Source organism: Xenopus laevis, chromosome 7L (genome assembly GCF_017654675.1).
Source record: "Xenopus laevis strain J_2021 chromosome 7L, Xenopus_laevis_v10.1, whole genome shotgun sequence".
NCBI lineage: Eukaryota > Metazoa > Chordata > Amphibia > Anura > Pipidae > Xenopus > Xenopus laevis.
Genome location: NC_054383.1, coordinates 8,999,072 through 9,023,615, shown reverse-complemented (window position 1 = coordinate 9,023,615; position 24,544 = coordinate 8,999,072). Strand labels below are relative to the sequence as shown.

At 36.9% G+C, this 24,544-nt stretch overlaps 1 protein-coding gene across 1 annotated transcript in view; it reads left to right on the top strand.

Annotated features, from left to right (window-relative positions):
• The window catches only part of LOC108695740 (protocadherin-15-like), a 555,442-nt gene that overhangs the window by 511,124 nt on the left and 19,774 nt on the right, over positions 1–24,544 (top strand). Inside the window, exons 32-33 of the mRNA XM_041570198.1 lie at positions 1,414–1,422; positions 8,057–8,167. Of these exons, the coding sequence (XP_041426132.1) occupies positions 1,414–1,422; positions 8,057–8,167 (120 nt within the window). The remainder of the gene's footprint in view (positions 1–1,413; positions 1,423–8,056; positions 8,168–24,544) is intronic.

The window sequence follows — 24,544 nt, the reverse complement described above, 5'->3', positions numbered from 1 at the left end:
GGTTAATCACTAAACTTTGGATTTATCTGGTCGGGCATTTTGGGGAAAAACTAAAATTTTTCCTGAAAAAGAAGCACTTATGCCAGTAAGTTATCGTTGTCTGTACTGGGTTTAGCCTGAAAATCCTACATTTTGGGGCAAATACTCAAGTTTTTTACAGATCCAATTTTAATCAAGTTCATTTATTAATACATAAGGCAAAATCAGACATGAGAGTTTGGTTGAGCTTTTTTATTGGGCCAATGAGATAAATTTGGATTTTAGTAAATAACCCCCGTATTTTTATTTGTAATATTTTGGGATTGATAAAAACTACTGGAACAATCTTACTTTCATTGCAATTTGTTTTTTTTGTTTTTTTTCCCAAAGTATTCAGTTTTTTGCTTACTATCATGAAGAAAAGCAAGTTTAATAGCTTATATTTTTGCAAGCAACTTTTGAAGAAACTTGAATTGGAAATGTAAAAAACTGGCCTCCCCATTCCTATTGCAAACCATTCAGCCTTGATTTGTATCAGTAGCGTAATGCAAATTGCTGACTGCTGCTGGAATCAGCCAGTTACAGCAGGCCAAACCTGTCAGCGACTCACAGTAAGAGAGTGTGTGGCAGCCAGAAACAAAATGCTAGGTTGAGGAACAAATTGTTACATATTTAATCATTTGGAACAAATACCCTATCTATCTACAAATACTGTATTTTAGCACAGCTTTGTGAACCATCAGCAGATTTCCGGCTAACCTAGAACAACACTGTTGACATATTTTTACAAAGTTTTTAATGTACTCTAACTCCATTCCTGTATCACAATTGGATAGACTGGCCTTATCAGCTGCACATAATTCTTCCAGACACTGGCCGAAGGCTCTCCAAGAAAGCAGAATCATTCTTTTTGAAGAGAAGTGGCTAACAAATTCACTGCACAACTCCAACCAGAGACCCGAGTATGAAAACATATTATTAATCCTTCCCCAGAATACACTGCATGATAAATTCAGCCAAGAGTGTAATTGTACTGCGCTATTATGGAAGGTTTCTTTAATTTGCTTCAAGTAGTGTGAACCATAAAGCTACTGTAATTATAAAAAATAGATGACTTTATCATTAATAACTGAATTCTGAGTGTAATCCAGATGATGGACGAAGCCAGAGGAATGCTTAGCATACAGAAGCTTTGTTTATCCTCCGATCGCCGTAATTTATTGCAACAGTGACTTATACAATAGTGGTAATGCCTTTGTAAAGGGTATTACATTAATTTTATTCGTGTGAACATTTCAGTTATTAGAATGTCATTAATGGAATTGTTTTGCAAGAAAGATAAATTGTGGTATGACATGGACAGTATTAGTAACTTTTCTAACGTTTTTTTTTTCCCTTCTCTTTTTTTTTTTTGCCATCGTTTCACGAAACCAGGTTTAAGGAGTAAGTATAGAATTCTTATCATGTTTAATACCATAAATACTGCACTACTGTCAAAAAATCCTGTTACCAACTGTTCTGCTTGGGAACCATTGTAGGATATTTGTAGAAACCAAAGCAGTTTGATTTAAATGTGTCAAAGGAGCCATTTGGCAAGAAAAAGATCTCAGTTGTTTTCTATCTTATAGCCAAGTTGGCTGTGTTTAAGTCTATATTTACTCAGGGAAATGGACTGGTGATAGGAAGAAAGAAATTTTCAGTCACAACAATCGTCATATCCTATATCAAGATTGAAATTTTTATTTAAATGGGAACTCTGGCTTCCAAACCAAAATTTGATAAAGAGGCCACATAACATAGATACCCCTAATATATCAATCACAGTTACCTGTTTCTTCAAAAAGTATAAATAAATGCCATTTTCTCTGCTGAAATCCAGCAGTTTAACAGTTCTTATCTTTCTGCATCATTTGAAATCCTGGCAGGGAAGGAGGGACTGAAACACTGATGTTACACATTGTAACAACTTCTTCAGAGCTTACAGACAGCATGCAGGAACTACATAACCCACAATGCATTGCACTGGGATGTTCCTTTCCTTATTGAAATCACATGTGCAGGGAATTGTGGGGTTTGCAGGATGCAGGCTGAGGACAGATGGCTGTTGATACAAAGTAACAGTAGTCAGCCAGCTCAGCAAAGTAGTCAGAGATATCAGCAGGAGAGCAGAGGAACGGTCAGAAACAATTAGAAATCATGAAAAGTCTGCATATTTTTTTTATGTATATTGCAAAGTTGCTTGAAATGATGTTTACTTTTCAAAAAGCTAAAGTTATGTTTTTGTGGAGTTCCTCTTTAACATGCCATTATATGATATATGGTGTTATGTACCCCCGACTGTAAATTTCAAGGATACTAGAATTCTCTTAAGAGTCCTGTGACCAAATAAAGGCACAAGGCTGCAGGCTGAATTATATGGGGAACTCTGAGGAGCACATTTACTATTGGTCGAATATCGAGGGTTAATTAACCCTCGATATTCGACTGTCGAAGTAAAATCCTTTGACTTCGAATATCGAAGTTGAAGGATTTACCGCAATTTTGTTCGTTAGATTTTAATCCATCGAACGAACGATTTTCCTTCGGTCCCAAATTGCCTAGAAAGCCGATGTGGACTTTACCCATAGGCTACAATTGGTGCCTGGTAGGTTTTAGGTGGCGAAGTAGGTGGTCAAAGTTTTTTTTTTAAAGATACAGTACTTCGACTATCGAATTGTCGAATAGTCGAACGATTTTTAGTTTGAATTGCTCGATTCGAAGTTGAAGTCGTAGTTGAAGTAGCCAATTCGATGGTCGAAGTAGCCAAAAAAATACTTAGAAATTAGAAGTATTCTTTATTCTAATCCTTCACTTGAGCTAAATAAATGTGCCCCTGAGTATCACTCATGTATTATAAGGGATAATGTTACCCCTACTGTAAATGATAAGGATATTAGAAGTCACTGAGGGGTTGTTCTGTGACCATATAAAGGCACAAGGCTGCAGGCTGAGTTATACAGGGAATTCTGAGTATCACTCATGTATGATAAGGGATAATGTACCCCCTACTGTAAATGATAAGGATATTAGAAGTCACTAAGGGGTTGTTCTGTGACCATATAAAGGCACAAGGCTGCAGGCTGAGTTATACAGGGAACTCTGAGTATCACTCATGTATTATAAGGGATAATGTACCCCCTACCGTAAATGATAAGGATATTAGAAGTCACTGAGGGGTTGTTCTGTGACCATATAAAGGCACAAGGCTGCAGGCTGAGTTATACAGGGAACTCTGAGTATCACTCATGTATTATAAGGGATAATGTACCCCCTACTGTAAATGATAAGGATATTAGAAGTCACTGAGGAGTTGTTCTGTGACCATATAAAGGCACAAGGCTGCAGAAGGAGTTATACAGGGAACTCTGAGTATCACTCGTGCATTTTGAGGGATAATGTACCCCCTACTGTAAATGATAAGGATATTAGAAGGCACTGAGTGGTTATATGAGGCACAAGGATTCAGGCCAAGTTATACATGTCATGTGAAAAAGCATTAGCAAAATGAGTAGCCTTATTGACTTCTAATGTATGGCTTTTATAGAGATGATGAGATGTCAAATGTAAGATAATTGTAAGATAATGTAAGATAATTACAACTATCACTATCTGCTAGCCTTTGACAGTCTGAAAATATATAGTTTATAATGTTAAAGCAGGACAAGGTTCTTTTACTTACTAACTAAAAATCAGAATAGTAAATAAATAGTTTATTTAATTCTCAAACCACCAACACACTCTACAGCCCTAGATAAGTAACAATTACAAGAGAGAAGCTTTGTGTTCAGTGGAATCAGCAGAATGTGATGTTAGACTATTTGCGAGGAACAAAATAAAACCTGCCTGAGTTGGGCTTTTTTCCAGCTGTATCAGAACAAATTCATTACCAGCCCCCTGTTACGAGAGAATAATGCAGTTAAACAGGTGCAGGACGGTTTGCAAGCCATTCATCAATATACTCACGTGTCCTACACCATTTTCATTGCTGAAAAGTAAACCCAGACATTATCTGTAGTGATGGGCGAATTTATTCGCCAGGCAAAAATTCGCCGGCGTCAAAAAAATTTTTCCAAAAAAACGGTCGCCGGCGTCAAAAACGGGCGCCGGCGTCAAAAACGAGACGCCGGCGCCATTTCGCTTCGGCGAAAAATTTGCGAAACGGCGCCGGCGTCTCGTTTTTGACGCCGGCGCCCGTTTTTGATGCAAATTCGCCCATCACTAATTATCTGGCATTTATTTTCCCATCAAAATTTAAACTAAGCTTAGTAAATGAACATACATGCCCATCATGCTGCTACAGGGGGTCTAGAGTCCTTTTAGGGAATCTGTGTTTTGGGTGGAGGCAGAAGGACCTCATTATGGGGGGGAATCAGTTTAGAAAAAAGTGGTGTAAATGTTTTTCTTCTTTAACAAGTTGTATAGAACTTGTTGCTGACATTTACAAGGTATTTACTTATAGGGATGTAGCGAACGTCGGAAAAAAAGTTCGCGAACATATTCGCGAACTTGCGCAAAAACGCGAGCGGTTCGCGAACGGTTCGCGAACCCCATAGACTTCAATGGGAAGGCGAACTTTAACATCTAGAAAAGACATTTCTGGCCAGAAAAATGATTTTAAAGTTGTTTAAAGGGTGCAACGACCTGGACAGTGGCATGCCAGAGGGGGATCAAGGGCAAAAATGTATCTGAAAAATCTGCCTGTGTGTGCTTGGAAGAGATAGTGTAGGGGGAGAGCTGTTAGTGATTTCAGGGACAGATGATAGTAAGTTTGCTGGCTAGTAATCTGCTTGATACTGCTCTGTATTGGAGGGACAGAAGTCTGCAGGGATTTGAGGGTCATTTTAGCTTAGGTAGCTTTGCTGGCTAGTAATCTACTGTTCTCTTTAAACAACTGCCATACGTTGACCTTGTAGGCATTGTTTGCCCAGTTTTTTTGGACGCAGCCACTGAAGCACAGTTGCCAGAAAAAATATGCCATATAAATGCTGAAAATAGTCATTTTTCGCCATACGTTGACCTTGTAGACATTGTTTGCCCAGTTTTTTTGGACGCAGCCACTGAAGCACAGTTGCCAGAAAAAATATGCCATATAAATGCTGAAAATAGTCATTTTTTGCCATACGTTGACCTTGTAGGCATTGTTTGCCCAGTTTTTTTGGTCGCAGCCACTGAAGCACAGTTGCCAGAAAAAATATGCCATATAAATGCTGAAAATAGTCATTTTTTGCCATATACGTTGAGTCAACGTATGGCAAAAAATGACTATTTTCAGCATTTATATGGCATATTTTTTCTGGCCTCTGTGCTTCAGTGGCTGCGGCCAAAAAAACTGGGCAAACAATGCCTACAAGGTCAACGTATACACTACTACAGCGGTGGATACGGATTACGTAAAATATATTATGGCTGCTTGAAAAAAGTCACTCCGGTGTTTTTCCTGGAGACGGTAATATTATGGATATTTAGACAGAATGTGAACAAGGTCACACAGCTAGATGGCGGGTTGAAGAAAACAGTGTGCAAATAATGCCTACAAGGTCAACGTATACACTAGTACAGCGGTGGATACGGATTACGTAAAATATATGAATGCTGCTTGAAAAAAGTCACTCCGGTGTTTTTTCTGGAGACGGTAATATTATGGATATTTAGACAGAATGTGAACAAGGTCACACAGCTAGATGGCGGGTTGAAGAAAACAGTGTGCAAATAATGCCTACAGGGCAAATAATGCCTAAAAGGTCAACTTATACACTACTACAGCGGTAGTAAAATAAAAAAAAGTAAAATAAAAAAAAAATGAATATTAAAAAAAAAAAATTAAAGTTGGTGCTGCTGAACTACTAGGAGCAGCAGATTAGCACACCAGTCCCACTCCCCAACACTGCTAGACTAATAGCACTGGGCTCTTATAGTAGTAGTAGTAGTAGTAGTAAAACAACAAAAAAATAAATAAAAGCAGTCCTTACAAGGACTACTGTTATTGCAGCAGTCAGCAGATGAGATCAGAAGCAGGACAGCTGCCCACTGCAGCTACATACAGAGCACTGCAGTAGAAGGTAGATTACTAGCCAGCAAAGCTACCTAAGCTTAAATGTCCCTCAAACCCCTGCAGACTTCTGTCCCTCCAATAACAGAGCAGTATCAAAACGATTACTAGCCAGCAAACTTTCAACTGTCCCTGAAATCACTAACAGGCAGCAGCTCTCTCCCTACACTATCTCTTCAGCACACACAGGCAGAGTGAAAAAACGCTGCAGGGCTTCGGTTTTTATAGGGAAGGGGAGTGGTCCAGGGGAGAGCTTCCTGATTGGCTGCCATGTACCTGCTGGTCTGGGGTGAGAGGGCAAAAAAAAGCGCCAACAATGGCGAACCCAAAATGGCGAACGTCGCGCGACGTTCGCGAACTTCCGGCGAGCGCGAACACCCGATGTTCGCGCGAACAAGTTCGCCGGCGAACAGTTCGCGACATCTCTATTTACTTATACAGGTATGGGATCTATTTTCCTGAGGTTTTCTGGATAATGAGTTTTCAATAGTTTCGATCTTTATAACTTAAATCTACTAAAAATAATTTAAACATTATGGATTCATGCAGCTTAGTTGTCATTAAGTACAATGTACTGTTTTAACGCTCAATGCAAAAGTACAACTTACATTATTCCATCATAAATTTAGCTTTAAATTGTAAGAAACATTAAACGAACACAAAAAAGTAGGAAAATCTGTAAAGGGTTGATAAAGTGATAAATATAGCGAAAATGGTTACATCCAAGAAATACTTTTGACCGTTATGAAGACCATTACTTTGAGGATATTGTAGAATCAATAATTAAAGACCATAATAAATTGAGTAAATATTTCATTGCTCAAGAGACTAGCATAACATGAATTATCTATTACTATCTGAGGGTAAGTGGGCAAAGGTTATTCACCCATGAGAGTATATTAACAGGTACTTTTAGCTGTAATCTCGAGGGAGTAGCATTTTGCTTTTTAACTGTTGCCAAAGGAGGAGTAAAGTCTCCACATGTTTAGATATATATATGGAACTGCACTCCACATTTTATATTAATTATATAATCTTTACATATCCTGGGTTTGTATCTGGATTTCAAAAACATAAAAAGTAAAGTGGAATGCATTTTTCCAAGATTTATTCTCTACAGGAATCCAAGTGATGTGCACTCCAGAATAATGGCCTTTCCTAAATACCCTTAATTCTAGGCTATAGCAAAGCATCTAGGTTCTACACCATGGTACCATTTTTCTGCAGGTCTATCTAAAGCCACCTTGAATATGTAACACCAGTCAGGATCCGAGAGTCAAGAAACCATGCCTAGAAGAGATATGGTATCCAAATCTTTATCAAACCCTGTAAATAATAATATGTTGGCGCTATATAAATACATGTTAATAATATAGATGTCATAAAACTTAATTGAGGACATGGCTAATGTCTCATCTAGGGATGCCTAATGCAGTAAGAGTTTTGCCTCCTCACATCTCATAACATGGCTTTCCATCATCATAGTGCTAACTGATTGTCTATTTCTAACTAGTGATGGGCTAATTTGCGCCGTTTCGATTCGCCAAAAAATTCGCGAATTTTTTTGACGCAGACACCTGTTTTTTTGACGCCGATGCCCGTTTTTGACGCCGCCGCCCCTTTTTAACGCCGGCGTCCGTTTTTTTTTTTGGTAAATAATAAATTCACCCATCACTATTTCTAACACACTGGGTATTTATCTAGGTCAGACCCCATACAAATAGTGGAAGGAGCTGTAGCACAAGAATTTCATCTTGTAATGACTCAAGCACGTGAGAATGCAAATGCAGCTCAGTTCTAAACTTTGGTAAACAATAAGGTCAACATATATACAGTATTAATCAAATTCAGGTGAAAAAATGCTTTTTAGAAATTAGTTTTTCCTTCATATAGATTCCACGTTGATTGGAAAAATCATCAGAATATTATTTCATGTTATTTTTTAGATTATGTATATCCTTTAATTCCAATATTGTCCCATTACTACAGGAGACAAGCTGAGTGTGCAAAGACAGCAAGGATCCAGATGGCATTACCAGCAGGCAAACCGTCAACTCCTGCTGCCAATAATCTGTATGAAGAGTTGGGTGGCAGCACTATGTAAGTACAGAATATTAATTGCTTCCTGTGGAATTAATATACTAGGAGTTCTCTGGAATACCTAAAAGTAAATGTGGGTGCCTTGATCTGCAACGTGGTCCAGATCTGTGCAGAAGGTTTCCTGTTAAATATGGATGTATCCAAGCAAGTAATACTGTAGCTTAAAGTACTTCACACAATTTTTTCCAACAACAATCAAACAAATAACACACAAAAAAAAGTCCAAACATAATTTCTCAGTGGCTGAGCTCTATGCAAGACAAATGATAAATCATTTTAGGTTTCCTACATAGAAAGGTTTATAAATGACATGGTTTTAGGCTATGACGTTTATTTCATTGAAACGGTGCTTCATTGCTGAAATCCAAATGTGATATGCTATCTCGCACAGGTAGGATTTATTCTCTTGAATATTCTGATCAGCAAATGCAGTTTTTCAAAGGTCTCACCTTGTTTTCTCGGAGGTACAATAGGAATTAGGGGACATGGAATGCCCAACTTCAAAATGTAATTTATTAGCCTTCACAAATTCTACTAATATCTATTGGCATGGCTGCTCAAAGTTTGTGGCTGTTGCAGTCAATGAAGGATATATTAAAATTAGAAAAAGAGGATGAAATAACTTCCTCCATTCGATTGTACTTTTTTGCATGTGGGGACAAACTTTTCAGGGGAATGTATGCACAATTTAGTCTTCAAAACTGTGAGAGATCTGATGAAGGATACCTTACTGCTCTTGAACTCCCTCCAGGGTCTATCTAAATGACCCTCATAGATGTCTCTCCAGGAACTATGCAAATATACAATAGCTTTGGTTGCAACAGTCTTATTTTCTTTAGGAAAAATATTTCATATGTGTGTATAAAGGTGTTTGTTACATTATTTTCTAAATAGCTTATCTGCAATGCAAAATAGACCCTAAAGCCCCAGAGAAAGTGTCAGCCTGTGCTGATACAAAGAAGTATATATTTATAAATAGCATTAGAGCTCAAGAAGATCAAGACGATCATTTTGCCTGAGAAAATGAAGTATTTTCCTGAAATTGTGCTTAATGTGTAATATTATAATTTTGGACCGATACTCTTCACATTGCAAAGCTTTTTCCACCTCCTTCATGAATAAAACTGCCTTAGCTAACTGAAGAGAATCACAGTTAGAAGATAAATTTTGGCTTTAATATAAGAAAATATAAGAAAATTACCCACATTGCCCAGAGCTGGGAAAGGCTGCAAGTGAAGAGCTTGTTAAATGCAACCCAATAGGTTGATTGTATGCTTAAAAAAAAAGATCACTAGGCTCAAAGGGCAGTTTGTTACTGAGTCTGGAATATGAAATGCTTTGCAATACCTCTAAAACATCTAAAATATGGATTCAGCTGTTTCTAATCTCTGATTATGCTGTATTGAAAACTGCTCAAGCTTTTAAAGGATAGTATCACCTTTTGAAGAAAAATAATTTATGAACTTGAGATTGTATTTTAGAACATTCTGGTTTCCAGAATGGGAGTTCTCCCTCAGGCTTTTAAAGGATAGTATCATCTTTTAAAGAAATACTGTATCATTTATTATCTGGTATTTTGTTTCAGAATATTCTGGTTTAAAGGTTCACCCTCTAAGCTTTTACCAAATGATTCACTCAAGAAAAGACCTTAGTATGCTATCTAGGAGCTACAGTGTAACTACCAGTTGGTTTAAAACATGCCCCACTAATATTTCTCACTAATACTAGATGTAAACTATTGTTGTTGGCCTAATTTTCAACTCATTAATTTTTAAGCCATGTTCTAAAAATGTACTTAAACTGTGCAGCTGATTTACTGAGCCTTGTGATTTATTTCAGGTAACATGTAGGGGCACATTTACTAAGCTCGAGTGAAGGATTTGAATATAAAAAAACTTTTTTTTTGGGTACTTCGACCATCGAATAGGCTACTACGACCTTCGACTTCAATTCAAACGTTTCAAACTCAAAATCGTTCGACTATTCGATAGTGGAAGTACTGTCTCTTTAAAAAAAACTTTGACTACATACTTCGGTAGTTTAAACCTACCGAGGTACAATGTTAGCCTATGGGGACCTTCCCCATCAGCTTTCTAAGCTTTTTTTGATCGAAGAAAAATCCTTTGATCGATTGATTAAAATCGTTCGATTCGAACGATTTTTACTTCGATCGATCAAACTATTTGTGCTAAATCCTTCAAATTCGATATTCGAATTCGAAGGATTTAACTTTGAGGGTTAATTATTTTTAACCCTCGATATTCGACCCTTGATAAATGTGCCCCGTAGGGTCGATTCATATATCATTTTCCAATGACTATGCCATTGAAATGTGGATAATGATTTAACCAAATTGACAGCCCTCATAAACTTTCCCATGATTAGGTGTACCGAAATGTTTGTTAATTTTAGGCGGGGTGTTAAAGCTCAGCGTTGCTGTTGAACGCTAATACTCCACAGCACACAATAGAGTTTGACTTGTCAAAGGAATGCTTTGCATTCATTATGAGGCCCAGCAGGTTACAATACTGACAATAGAAGTGATACTGTATTGCAACAGAAGTTCTACGTTATTGCTACTACTGTGCTTTCTTCATGGTATTGCACACATCTTTCAGTTAATTACTCCTTCATATATAGTACACAGGACCGCCATCAGAAATCACAGGGCCCCATACGACAAAATTACCTGGGCCCCCTGGGCTGCATCCACCGCAAGCCCCACCTACAGGTCCGCCCTCCCCACCCCACAGGTCCGCCCCCCACCACACAGTAAAAAAACAAAAAAAATATTGGTGGCTAGGGTTCCCACATGTTAATATAAAATAAAAAGATATTGGTGGTCAGGGCCCCCCCCCATAAAAAAACATTTGTGGCCAGGGCCCCCCATTAAAAAATATTGGTGGCTAGGATCCCACATGAGAAAAAAAATTGGTGGCTAGGGCCCCCCCCCACATTATGAGAAAATTGGTGGCCAGGGCCCCTTAAACGTCCAAGCCTTCCCGAAGTCAGCAGCTTTCAGAAAGATGGGGGGCCAGACTAATCAAGTAATTGTGGTGTGGCCGGCCCCCCTTACCCTTGGGACGCCCTACAACTCTCCCCCCTGTCCCCCCCTGATGGCTTCCCTGATAGTACACACACTACAGATTTATAATAGACAATAGCTATGAATAACCTTTATTAAAATTTCTCTTTATAAACAAGGATTAGTGATGTCATAAGTTATAATTCATGCTTAATGAGGACAAGTGTCACAACTCTTTGAAATCCGTGTATTTAAAGAAAAAAATGATGTACCCCATGTTGCAAAATATGAGGATATTAGAAGTCAATCCAGAGTTTAATGGCCTATATAAAAACCCTTGGCCTAGAGTTTTTTCTGATATCTAATATCATTAAATATTATAATACCATGTGCTTTATTCTCTATATATTTAACATTTGAATAAGTGTTAGAAAAAAAATCTTTTTACTCTATTATTTTTTTCTGACATTATGTCCTGAATTTGTGAGAAAATTAACAAGATTTAGAAATACATTCATCCATGGATAACATTTCCTACTTTCCTTCCTGTTATGTAAAAACAAGAAGTGTTTATCTTTTATACCGTTCTGGCAGATGTAATGATACATAATGAGTGACAGCAAGTTCTTTTTTCCTCAAGTGATATTCTAAAGTGTAACATTTGGATCCGAACACCTGGCAGTTGAAAGAATAAAAATATCCAATGTTTTCATCCATCATTTTAAATTACCCTGCAGACTGCGTAGGTCATAACCTTCGATTCAGGGTGCCAGGTTAGCAACATGGCTTAGATGAATAAATGCAGAGAAATCAAAACTGTATCGAAACTGTAACAAGAGATTGAAGCTAATTGCACATCATTATCTTTATAAATAGACAAAGAAAAACGATAGGAAGCCTGGTGGAGGTGAAAATGTCTTTCAAAATTCTTTGTTGCACCTTAAAAGAGCATTATAGTCAAAGGGGACCCATTTTTATCTTAAACTGGCAGTGAAGGAGTTAATATTGGCATGGATGACAGAAGGAAGGTGAGATGCATAGCTATTTCCTATTAGACGTGAACTCCATGTAGGCATAGAAGCAGTGATTATGGGACAATTTTAATTCAAACCCCCCTAAGATCACAGATTAAAAATATTGGAGAACCTTGGTTTATCAGTCATTCAGCCATAGAATATCTAGGACAGCAAATAATTTATCACCCCAAATCTCGCTCAAATTAACATGGGTTTCCATTTGTACCTAGTACAGCAAGCAAGTTTTCTCCCCAGATCTCACCCTAACTGACCTTCAGGCTGAAATTCCACTTCTTTCCTTCCCCCGCTGTTTGGAAGTCACAAGTATAAGGAAAGGTAAATTAAGATGGGCATTCATGAAAAGTTCCTCTTGGTTGATAGGGTCACCAAAACAGAATATATTTGCCCAATTTTGCCACCCTTGTGTTAAGCTTAATCAAACTGTTCTGGTGGTTTGGGTCTCAGAATGCCTACATGGACTGCATACATTTTTAAACCTGTCTGAGATAGCCGACTTGTCCCTATACTGGGGCCAATAAATCACCAACTCAGTCTTCAGTGTCCTAGTCGGCAGCTAATATCAGCCTGTGTATGGCCAGCTTAAGATATAATAATGAAGAACAGACACTCAAATGATAATAAGCATCAGGGAAATGCTTAGAGCAATAGAAAGGTACCCCTTACTTTTTTGGGCTGACCACAAACATGATTTGCACGGGACTACTGAGGGCCCTTGTGTTTCTTGTAATAAGTACTCACTTCAAGGCTTTGGACATCAGAATGGCTGTGGGTGGAGGAAGCTTCTGCAAATGAGAATGATATATTAGGTCTGCATAATGGATAAAAATTCACTTGTAGAATACAGTATATAAGACAATTTTTAATACCTTCACATCTAAAACCTCATGCCTACCCATGTTGTGCATTTCTTTATTCCTGTAATAGTGTTTTATTTTGTTTCATTTTTTTTTTCTTTCTGCATACACAGGTATCAGTAAGTAAACTAAAGTGTTTCTAGAATAGATGATTAGTTTTCTACTGTAGTATGTAAAGTACTTGCCTCCCATTTTCTTTAAGGTTATAATCATAATGGGAACTGAATGTTACCTTAGCCTGAATAATATAATCTATGCCCATTTATAATATAATATTATTCACATGCATGTCTATTAGAAGTTCAACTAACGTTATAAGAGTTCCACAAGACGTTTGATCATAGAAATAATGGGCCGTAAAAGAGTGCTCTTTAAGACCATTAACTGTTTTCTTTATCTTTATCCAGTCCTAATAATCTATTTACCAGCAGAATTCTAATTACAGCACTAGCAGTATCTTTATAAGCCAGGTCTTGTACAGCACATAGATACTGTTCAATATATTGACGTTTTTTTCATCGCTCTGAAACAGCCCGTAAATGGCAAACGAGGATATGAAAAAAACATGAACATGTCATTGAAATTCAGTTTCTTCCCCAGAGGGTTCATTTACAACCAATCAAGGAAAAAATGTCTGGGTCCAGAACACAACATTATACATAAATTTGTTGACCCCTTTGACCCATTCACACAAGTTCTGTCGCAGTATGCTTAACGGAGCTTAGCATGTAAAGATTCTGCTCAAACTGTTATTAGATATCTGTCAGCATAACAGGGACTGTAAATGGAACTAGATATGATGTTTTAAAAACTGGAACATAAAACATCTCTTAGGCTATATTTCCCACCAGAATTCTGATATGATCATGCTATTCCTTTTTATTTAATTAACTGAGAATAATGTTTTAACATTTAATTACACTTTTTAGCATCATTAGGATAAGAGCCTAGCTGTGGTATAGTTGCAGTGATCTTCTAGTAGGGAGACCAACAACAAAAATCTACCTACCTAGTCTATCAATCTGTCAATTCTATCTGTAACTTCAATAGACATAACTCTTTTCACTAATATTACCATCACATTGAGGGGCACATTTACTAAGGGTCAAAATTCGAAGTGAATAAAACTTCAAAATTCAACCATCGAATTGCAATACTTTGATATTCAAAGTTTTTTTTATCGAATTTGGCCATATTCGGTCAAAGTAAAATTGTGCGATCGTACAATGAAATCCTTCTAATCGAACGATTCTAACGATTTAATCGATTGATCGAACAATTTTACTTCGACTTCTAAAAACTTTGCCAAATTTTGGCTATAGGTTCTAGGAGGTCCCCATAGGCTAACATAGCAATTTCGGCAGGTTTAAGGTGGCGAAGTCTAATTTTTGTAAAGAGACAGTACTTCGGTTATCGAATGGTCGAATAGTTGAAGTATTTTTACTTTGAATCGAAGTCGAAGTACCCAAAAAAATTACTTTGAAATTCGAAGTTTTTGAATTTGAAAATGTACTTCGAATCCACTTCTACCCTTAGTAAATGGAATTGTAATTCCCTTGAAATCTTCCATCAATTTGTTTAAATCATTCATTTGCTTTCTCTTTAATTAATCAAAAAAAGTTGCACTGCTGAGATAAAAATTTGAACTAGACAGATCCCTGTCATAGTGGACATAACCCACCCACCCAAGTGATTATTTAGGGTACGTGCATTATTACATTTTGGGGAAAACAATATTGTTTCAGATGAAACTTCAGAAACAAAACAGCAAATCAGTATTTAAATGAATTAGTTGTTCCATGGATAAGCCTTTTGTGCCTGTCCATCTTTGGTTCCCAATATTAAAGCGCAGTTTCAAAAATTCTGGGAAAGCAAATGAGATGAAAATTTCGAACCCTTGTTCTCAAGTATCTTCTCTTCCTCCTCCCCACCCCTTGCTTTTTTCTGTCCCTCTCTTTTCTCATACTCACTTTCTCCTCTCTTTTCTCATACTCACTTTCTCCATTACATACTCTGTGGGGCTCATTTATAAACTTCAAGCAGAAAGATTTGTACAGTGAAAATATATGCCCAGTGAGTGTTTTATAAATAAAGGAGGACAAAATGAAAATAAAATAAAAATGTACAGAGTGGAGTTGATAAGATACTCCCAGGTTCTTTCTCTCTTATATATAGAGTAGGCTTCACTTGTTCCAGGCATGGTAACTGCCATTTTTAGATAAAACTATAGTTATATATAATAAATAATAAAAGTATATAATAAAAGTTGGTTTTATTTGAAAGGGCAAGCTATGTCACTCACAAATCACAATGTTCCTGTAAAACTGGTCTATGCCCAAAATAATTTTTGTCCTTTAATAGTACATTTAAAGCAACTATTATTTTTTACAGTAAATGTTTTTATTGTTTATTTCCTTAGTTCATTAGAAAAATTGTGTTTCCTTTCTAGCCCCCCGTTTTCTTACATTTGGTTGTCTTCTTTTCTTTCAAGTCTTTTTCTTCTCTATCATTTCCATCAAAGCAGGGGAAAAAAGTCAGTTTTGCAAGAAGGTGACCGACAAAGACTAATAAGTAATTTGGCATCACGTGCAATTGAAGCTCACAAACTTTCTGGTCTCAGTGGATATCTAAACAATAACCTTCCTAAGTCTGCAAGTAACATTACCTTTCTCTCTGACACCAATCCACTCACAACTCAAAATCCATTGTACATGGAAGGCTCAGGTCAATTTAATAGCAGCGTGGAACAAGCATGGAGAAGTAAATTTGCCCTGGGCAAAGCAGAAAGGAAAGTTCTCAGAGATTCGCTGTTAAACTCAGAGGGCATTCATCGTGCTTGGACTCTGCCAACATGCTTCTCTAAAAAGCATGCCTATGATGTCCTTAACAGTCCTGTTATAATGGACCCAATCCAGGGCCAGCATAAAAGGACACAGCATCTGAGTGAATCGTGTGAAAATTCACCCAAAACTGATTGTCCTAGGCCATTGGAGAATGTTAAAAGTAATAAATTAAGTGTAAAAGAGCAGGCCAGACAGTTTGAACAAAATGCTTTACAGGAAGCCAAACAAGTTAAACCTTCTGAAAATAAAGAATTGCATTCAGTGAAAGATGTTGAGTTTTATCAGGAACCCACAAAGGAAAAGTCCAAGTCACAAACAAGTATTTCTTGCCACATTCCTCCATCATCATCAGTCCAGCATTTGTGTGAGGCTCATGCATCTGATCCTTTTATCTTTCCATCAATAATTATAACTCCCTCGGATCACTGTGATGACATTTCTCCTCCACCAACTCGAAAACCAACACCACCTTCTGAACGGAAACATCTAACTCCTGGACAAATATTTCTTGAACATGAACTGATTCTTGAAGACCCTATTCCAGATCCTCCAAATATACCCCCTCCACTTCCTCCATTTCCCCATTCAGTATCAAGTTTACAGCTTCTTTTACCTCCTATACCAACTCCTTCTAATAATTATATACCTCCACCACCACCTTCCCTTCCAGCACCATCACTTCCACCTTCTCTTCCTGAAGAACAACTTGACACACCTTCTACCACACCCTATCCATTAGATAATCCTTCATCATCTGCACCACAATTTCAACCTACTTCTTTAGTGCCTCCACCCCCACCACTTCTCCAACACCTTCTAACCTCTAGCAGTTCGTATAATTCTTTATCTCATTTATCCCCTACTGATTTGTCTGCTGCAAGGGACAAACTATCTCCTATCAAACCATCACCATCGGAATCATCTCAACCAGATCCTGGCCCACGTAGAGAGCTGAAGGGAATTCTCAAACATATTCACAATTTAGCAGAGATAGAAAAATCTGTAGCTAACATGTACCATCAAATTGACAAAAAAAATGTTATGTCAAAACAATTACCAAAATCTCAATCTTTAACAGCCCCAGAAAATCAGATTCTAGAGACTGCACCCGAGTATGCAAAACAAAATGGAAACTTAATCTGTGTTGTTGAGGAACTGGAAAAATGATTCCCTTCACAATCCACAGCACTGTAAAATTAGACTTTGATTTTTCTGTTTTCTAAACACCTTATTTAAAATAAGGAGAAACTGGGGAAGAGAACAGCCATCATGTGCAGTCAGACATACAAATCAATGTTTTACAAGGCACACTCTGTTGCCAAACGTATATAGCATCAAAGGCAAAAAGTACAGATGGCAGAAAAAATAAATTGTTTGATATGTGCTTTGAAGGCCTAAAAACATCTTAGCTAACTTTCTGTATATACATTGTGAAATTCGATTCTGCCATTACAGTAAATACAATAAAAATATTTGAAAAAAAATGTTAAATCACAAGGGAAATCTTTAGCGAGATATACAGTAATTGAGCATGGTTATTAAGATGGGGTTTAGTAAGTCATTTTATCACAGACATTTTAACAAAATGAAAATAATAATTACATGTGACAATATTATATTATTTTGAAGACTATGAAGATTTTGTTCCTACTTAATTTTGTTATAAGAAAATGAATATATTTGCATCCAATTTAATGCAAACATTTAAATATAACTAGAAGGGACAATGTAATACTTGATTTTTTAAAAAAAGATTGCATTGTTTACTGTTTTATAAACATAAATCAGTGTTTTTCAATAAACTTTACTAAACACACTTTTTGGCCATATATAAGCTGTTTAGCAGATGGGAAAATAAAAATGAATGTTTACAGAGTGAAATTGAAAGGGAAACGTAAACGCTCACAACATTAATGTAAAATTGCTCAGTGCCCTTCTAATATAATGAAATTGAAGCAACAATTCCACCTGCTGGTCAGTTGCACCTTTGATGTAGGACCTTATTCTAGAGACGTCACTTAAATTTTCTGTGGCAACTCCTTATGACACTAAAGTCACTTAATCTCCCCATGTCCATGCATACAAAAGGCACCTATAATAGCTGCATTGAATGCGGTAAAAGCGTTTTGAGTCCCTTAGGAAAAAAGCACTACCTAAATTATTCATTTTCTGCTGATAGCTGGGAGAGAAAAAAGAGGAAAGTCTTCTGATGTTGGTTTGCTTTTTTTTTGGATGGTCAACAGAACTGATCAGCAGGTGGCACTGTTGTCAATTTGATGGCAGATTCCTTTACGATGACCCTGATGTCTGTCTCTGTGGTTTCTGTAAATCAAGCATCCATCAATATGCTCTTTGTTTTGGGAAAAGGCTGTAAACAAGAATATAGTTGGTGAAATAAATATTTAATATTATTATGCTTTCCTGTCCAGAGGTTGGAGTGTTTAGGTCCTGGTGAAAGCTCCATATCGCTTTATAGGCATTGATATCAGATCACTAGTAAATAACTCCCTTAAACTACAAGATGTTTAATTATTTCATTGTTTAATCCAATTTAGCTAATTATTTGTTTTATGAGAAGTACTCTTTCACTGCAAATACTGATGTTGAGATATGCATACTGTAGCATGGATCAATATCTTCTCCCTCCATTTCAATTAACAATGGGTTTGAAAAGTATAACACAGAACTATTGAGGATTTGTATTTCTTACGGAGCATATGACCTATGAACTCTGCAATAAGATTGAAGATCTCTTTCACAAAGACCAATGGGGTAAGCGATCTAGAGAGGAAAGATGAATGGACTAATCTGGCTTTATAACAATGTCCATTTACCTACTCAGCAAAAACCCTCTCTGGGTGTTTGAATGGGGGGTGTTTATAACACTATATAGGTAGGGGATCTGTTATCTAGAATCCTCGGGACCTGGGATATTCTGCATAATGTTCGTAAATTAGGATCTTCATACAGTACCTTAAATCTACTAGAAAAATAACCATAATAGGCTGGTTTCACTGGTCTTAGTTTGGTTCAAGTACAAGGTACTGGTTTATTATTACAAAGAAAAAGGAAATACTTTTTTGATTATTTGGATAAAATGGAGTGTACGGGAGATGGCCTTTCTGTAATTCAGAGCTTTCTGGATAATGGATCACATATCTGTAGGAGAAATGTGGAAATGTCAAAGAAGCAAGGGACAGATTTATTAAGGTTCAAATGGTAAATTCGAATTTTCTAATTTTTTAAATTTTTTTGTGTCTAAACTCACAAATTCGAATTTAAAAGCACCAATTCGAATGTAAATTTGAATCTGAGATTTATCACATCTCGACCATGGAAACAGTTCTAATTCAAATTTTTGCCACCAAAAACCTGCCGAATTCATTTACAAGTCAATGGCAGAGGTCCATTGACCTATTTGAATATGTTAATAGTCTTCCTGATATTCAAGTTTTTTCGGATGAACACTCAAATTTATTAGACTAAAAAAAAATTTACATCAATTTGAAATTCAACCTTTAATAAATAACTAGTGATGGTCAAATTTGTCCTGTTTTACCAAGAAATTCGCAAAATGGCGAAAAATGTGCGAAAAGCATTGAAGCATCAAAATTATTTTGAAGCGCGTCAATTTTGATGCCCTCCACAATTTTGATATGCGCGCCTATTTTGTCCAAATTCATTAAAGTCAATGGGTTTCTGAATAATTAAGACATACAACAATTTTAAATGTGCCCCACTATACTTTTTTGAAGTGGCAGATTTTTCGTTGGCAAAGTTTCGCCGTAGTTTTGCTAATTTATTCGCCAGCATAAGCTGCAAATTCGTGCCTGCCGAATTTATTCGCCCATCATAATAACCCCTTTAGAGAACAATGTCTAGTGTGAGACTTCTAGCTGATCAGTATGACTTTGCTAGAAGCTATGGAAAACAGGCCAAGGGTGAAATATTTTATTTAAACAAAGTGAAAAAAATAAAAAAACACGTGGACCTATAAATATTATATAATTAGGGGGTTATCCAACTTTTTCTTAGGGTAAGGTCACACTGGGAGTTGGCTTATGAGGAAACTTCGGGCGACTTCTGAAAACGAAGCGATGCGGGTGCCATGCCGCAGGTGATTTTTCATTCTAGCAGGCAGAAGACAGGGGGAAGCAGTTCTGGAAGATTAGTTGCCCCAAAGAAGAGGTGATTAGTCGACGGGCGACTAAATCTCCCCGAATCTCCCAGTGTGACCTTACCCTTAAAATATTGTGCTTATTGTAAACACTACATAGTCCTCCATTGCATAGTTACAGTGATATAATCTTTAATAGGAGCTTATACCAACTGCATCAGATAACACAAGCACTATGGCAACTCAAAAAAAAAAGCATTGGCTCCCAGCCACTCTGCAAGATATTTCATTATATAATTGTTACATAAGAATAGCGTCAATCTCTACTTGAAATGTAAGTAACATGTAAGTAACTGAAAGTTGCTTACCACGGAAAATAATGCAGCTCATGCTTTACTATACAAAGCTTTCTTTCAATATACAAGGATATTTAAGTCACATCTGAATTCCATGACCTTTATATGATCATAAAACTCTTCAGTGTCTTCTAGATCCTTATATTTTACAGTCAGGTTACATAATTCCTTTTATAACTTCCTATAAATTTATATGTTCATACCAGGGTCAGACTTGTACTTAAATCTAGACATTTCTAATCTTGCTTCAACCTGAGATTTCGATTTTTGCATATGACAAACATCCTTTTCATTCAGGGCCCTGGGCTAAATCGGGTTAAAAAAAAAATGTCATCAGGCTTTTTACATTTAACACAGATCATTTATTCGGTGGAATTGTCCCTTTCCATACCTGGTGGTTTTGTCTTATGCTAAGAAAATGGGATAAATCTGTTGGGATGAATCATAAAATTTTAAGGATCCCATTAAAAATGATCATATGCATGTCACACGATCAAGGGAATTACAGCGGCCTCCATAGATAAAGTATGTTGTAAGCCAGCAAAAGGTTGGAATTTATGAACTAATGCCTTTTTTGAACTCTACCAAGTATGATGTATTAATAGACCCACAATTTATAGACTTTCTTTCATGTTCATTACTTTCTGATGCTTTCAGCATTAAGTTAAAGGGCCGCTAAAGGTGAAATTTAGTTTATCTCACATGGATCAAAGTGACATGCCTTCACACTTTTGCAAATCTTCCCACACATTGTTGAAATTTGTAAGCACTGCAAATAGTGTCTAGTTTAGTTCACAATGACAGAATGCTATGTAGAGAAACTTGGGGCAATTCTTAGAGGCAAGTAAGGAAGTAAAACACTATGGGCCATCTTGGAACCTATTGAATAGTCATAGGTATTAATTTCCAAGAGGGTCATTTACTAAAATTCAAATGTATCTCATAATAGTAATAAAAAAGCTTGACCAAACTCCCATGCCCTATCTTATCTTAATTTAAAAGTTGATTGAACCAGATTGTGAAAAAACTTGATATAATCGAGTGAAACCCCAGATTGCTCAAATTGTTTGTGCTTTTTTCCCGAATCACTCAATTTTTTCGAGTTTTTTCCTGAAAACCTGAAAAGTTGGGTTATCAGGCTAAACCCACCGAAGACCACGATAACTTCAAATTGAGAAAGGTTCATGTCCCATTGACTTATACAGGATGTTAACTGGTCTGAGTTGGCTGATTTTTGGATTTGGGCTTTTTGCAGTATCGGTATAATAAATCAGTATAATAAATCTTGATAAATTCAAGTTTTGCCCCAAAAAGCTCATCCAGAAAAAATTGAGGTTTAATAAATAATCTCTTTAGAGTCTTTGCTTGTGGTTATGGAAGCTCCAGTCAAATTAACCCAAGCCTTCAATCCAAAGCCTCTCACCATTATAACAATATATGGAGAACCCATATTCTTTTTTGCTCCTGAGCTTAAATGTGTACAACAACAGAGAAAGCAGGTAGGTATTGTATAAAAAAAACTGCTGAGATGAACTGCCAGCAACCTCTGTGTTGATGTCATCCACCAGGTAGATAATAACCATGTTACCACTCTCTTAAAGTATAGGGCAGATTTATTAAAATGTGAGTTTAATGTTTAAATAAATAATAACACCCACCTTCTATTAATTCCTATTGGATTTTTAGAATTGCAACATAGATACATAGTAAATTAGGTTGAAAAAAGACACGTCTATCAAGTTCTGCCTTTAAACTCTATTTTAACCTGCCTTAAGGTACATGGACCAATAAAAGCTGCAGACAGACCGAGTTGGCAGCTTATTGGCTCGTGTATGGGGACCTCCGATGGGCTTCCTTGATCGATATCTGACCAAAAATAGGCCAGATGTCGATTGGGCAGGACTAAAGTTCCAGTCGATTAGTGGACTGAATCTGTTCATTGATGCAGTCCCGTGATCCGACCACTTGTACTGCCGCATTATGATCCAATCATTGGGCCCTAGGGCCCACAAATAGATCAGTCCAATATCAGCTACCTCAAGGTGGGCATATTGGGGGGAGATCTGCTTATTTGGCAAAATTTGGCCAAACAAACGGATCTCTCTGTGTATGGCCACCTTAAACCCATTTGAAGCCTCTCCAATTTGCTTCAAAGGGGGAGAAATCTTTTCTGACTCCAAAATGGCAATGGGACCAGTCCCTGGATCAACTTGTACTATGAGCTATCTCCCATAACCCTGTATTCCCTCACTTGCTAAACACCATCCAACCCTTTCTTAAAGCTATCTAATGTATCAGCCTGTACCACTGATTCAGAGAGAGAATTCCATATCAATTGGTGAAAGTTAGAACAATTTGATGAATGCAGTTCTAAATATTCCATAGCAATGAATAGAATGTGGGTGAGTTTTTACTTATCATAAATATGCCCCTGTGAGTTGATAGCACTTTGTACAACATATTTTATACTCGACAACACATCTTAAAAAAAAAACACTGTGGAGCTTCCTATCCCCCAGGCCCTTACCTCCAATTAAGGGAAGGTACCTGACCTGACAGGAGACTTGTGAAGAAGGCAACCTCTTATAAAATGTATTCCAATGTAGGGAAATTTCAGAGAAGATTAATACGTTTTCTTATATACTTATAAGACTTATATAAGTTAAAAAAAAATCGAAAACAAAAGCTTAAATGAATACATACGTTGAAGAATTCAAATAAGCATGCATGAAAGCAGTAAAATAGAGTACAGCTACTGTATAAACGTTTGCCTTGATTTGAGCTCCTGCAGAAATAGATTTTGTGTATATATATATTGTAACTTCAGTTTCTATCTCTTCCTATCTAAACTTCTTCCTCATCTCCTTGCCCCTAGCTTAGCATCTTCTGGTTGAGTGACCGTGACAGGCTTTGAGGCAGATAGATTACAAAAATATCTTCCCCTTCTACAATTATTAACAAATTTGGTGGATGTCATCTTTGGTCCAGGGATTATCAGAAAAGTATGGTCTATTTATCAGACACTGTAATGTTGCTTGAGGGCAGAATGCACTTCTTGTTCGTTTTAACAGCAGCTCCTGGTTTGTTCTGTTGTACTACACATCCACTTTTACTGTTCCAGCTCAATCTTCTCTTTATAAAATGATGGATAACTTACAGTTCACCCCTCAATTTGGGAATTTAAAATATATAGTATATTTGTAATTGTCTCTTTTCCTCATTAGCTATAGTATTGTCAATTGCAAAGGATATCAGAGGTTATTCTTTAGCAAGTGCAGTGTATGTTGATCCTTTGTCGTTGGAACATACTGCCAAACATTAACTCCTTAGTACCATGAATACAAAGGAACCACCACACCAATTTGTGAATTGCCCTCTGCAGTCATTAATAATACAGGTATAAGATCCATTATCCAGAAACCAATTATTGAGAACGTTTTGAATTACAGGAGAAGGTCATCTCCCAGAGATCCCATTTTAATCAAGTATTTTGTTTTTAATTATTAGCTTCCATTTTTGTTTATAATCATTTTTTAGTAGACTTAAAAATTTTAGTAGACTAGAGGTGGTGACACAGGTAGTGTTCTGGGGAGATTAGTCGCCCATCAACAAATCTCTTGTTTGGGCGACTAATCACCCCGAAATGCCTCACGAGGAATCTTTGGGCGACTTTAGAAAACTGTGCCAAGGGCGATTAGAAGAGGAGATTTGTTGATGGGCGACTAATCTCCCCGGAACACCTATCCTATAGAAAACCAATCAGCAGATGGCCTTTCCTAGTCACCTGTTTAAAAGCAAACATTTTATTGGTTGCTATAGGTTACTGCTCCTGGGCAAACTTTGTGAGTTTTTTTACATAAGGGGGGTAAGGATTGGAGATTCAAATTACAGAAAGAGATGCCTCTTAACCCGGAAAACCCCATGTTCTGACTCCCAAGCATTCTGAAGAACAGGTCCCATAAACAGGTACAAGCTGTGCTGCAGAAGATTGTTTGAAAAGTTACTACATTAGGCCATGGGAAATATAACATCCAAGCAGAGCAACAACATTAGGGAGTCCTATATATGGTATTAGCACTCTGCATGAAAAATATATATCATTTAATTATCTGAAAGGAATTTCAGTCAGGTTCCTCTCCTGGAAA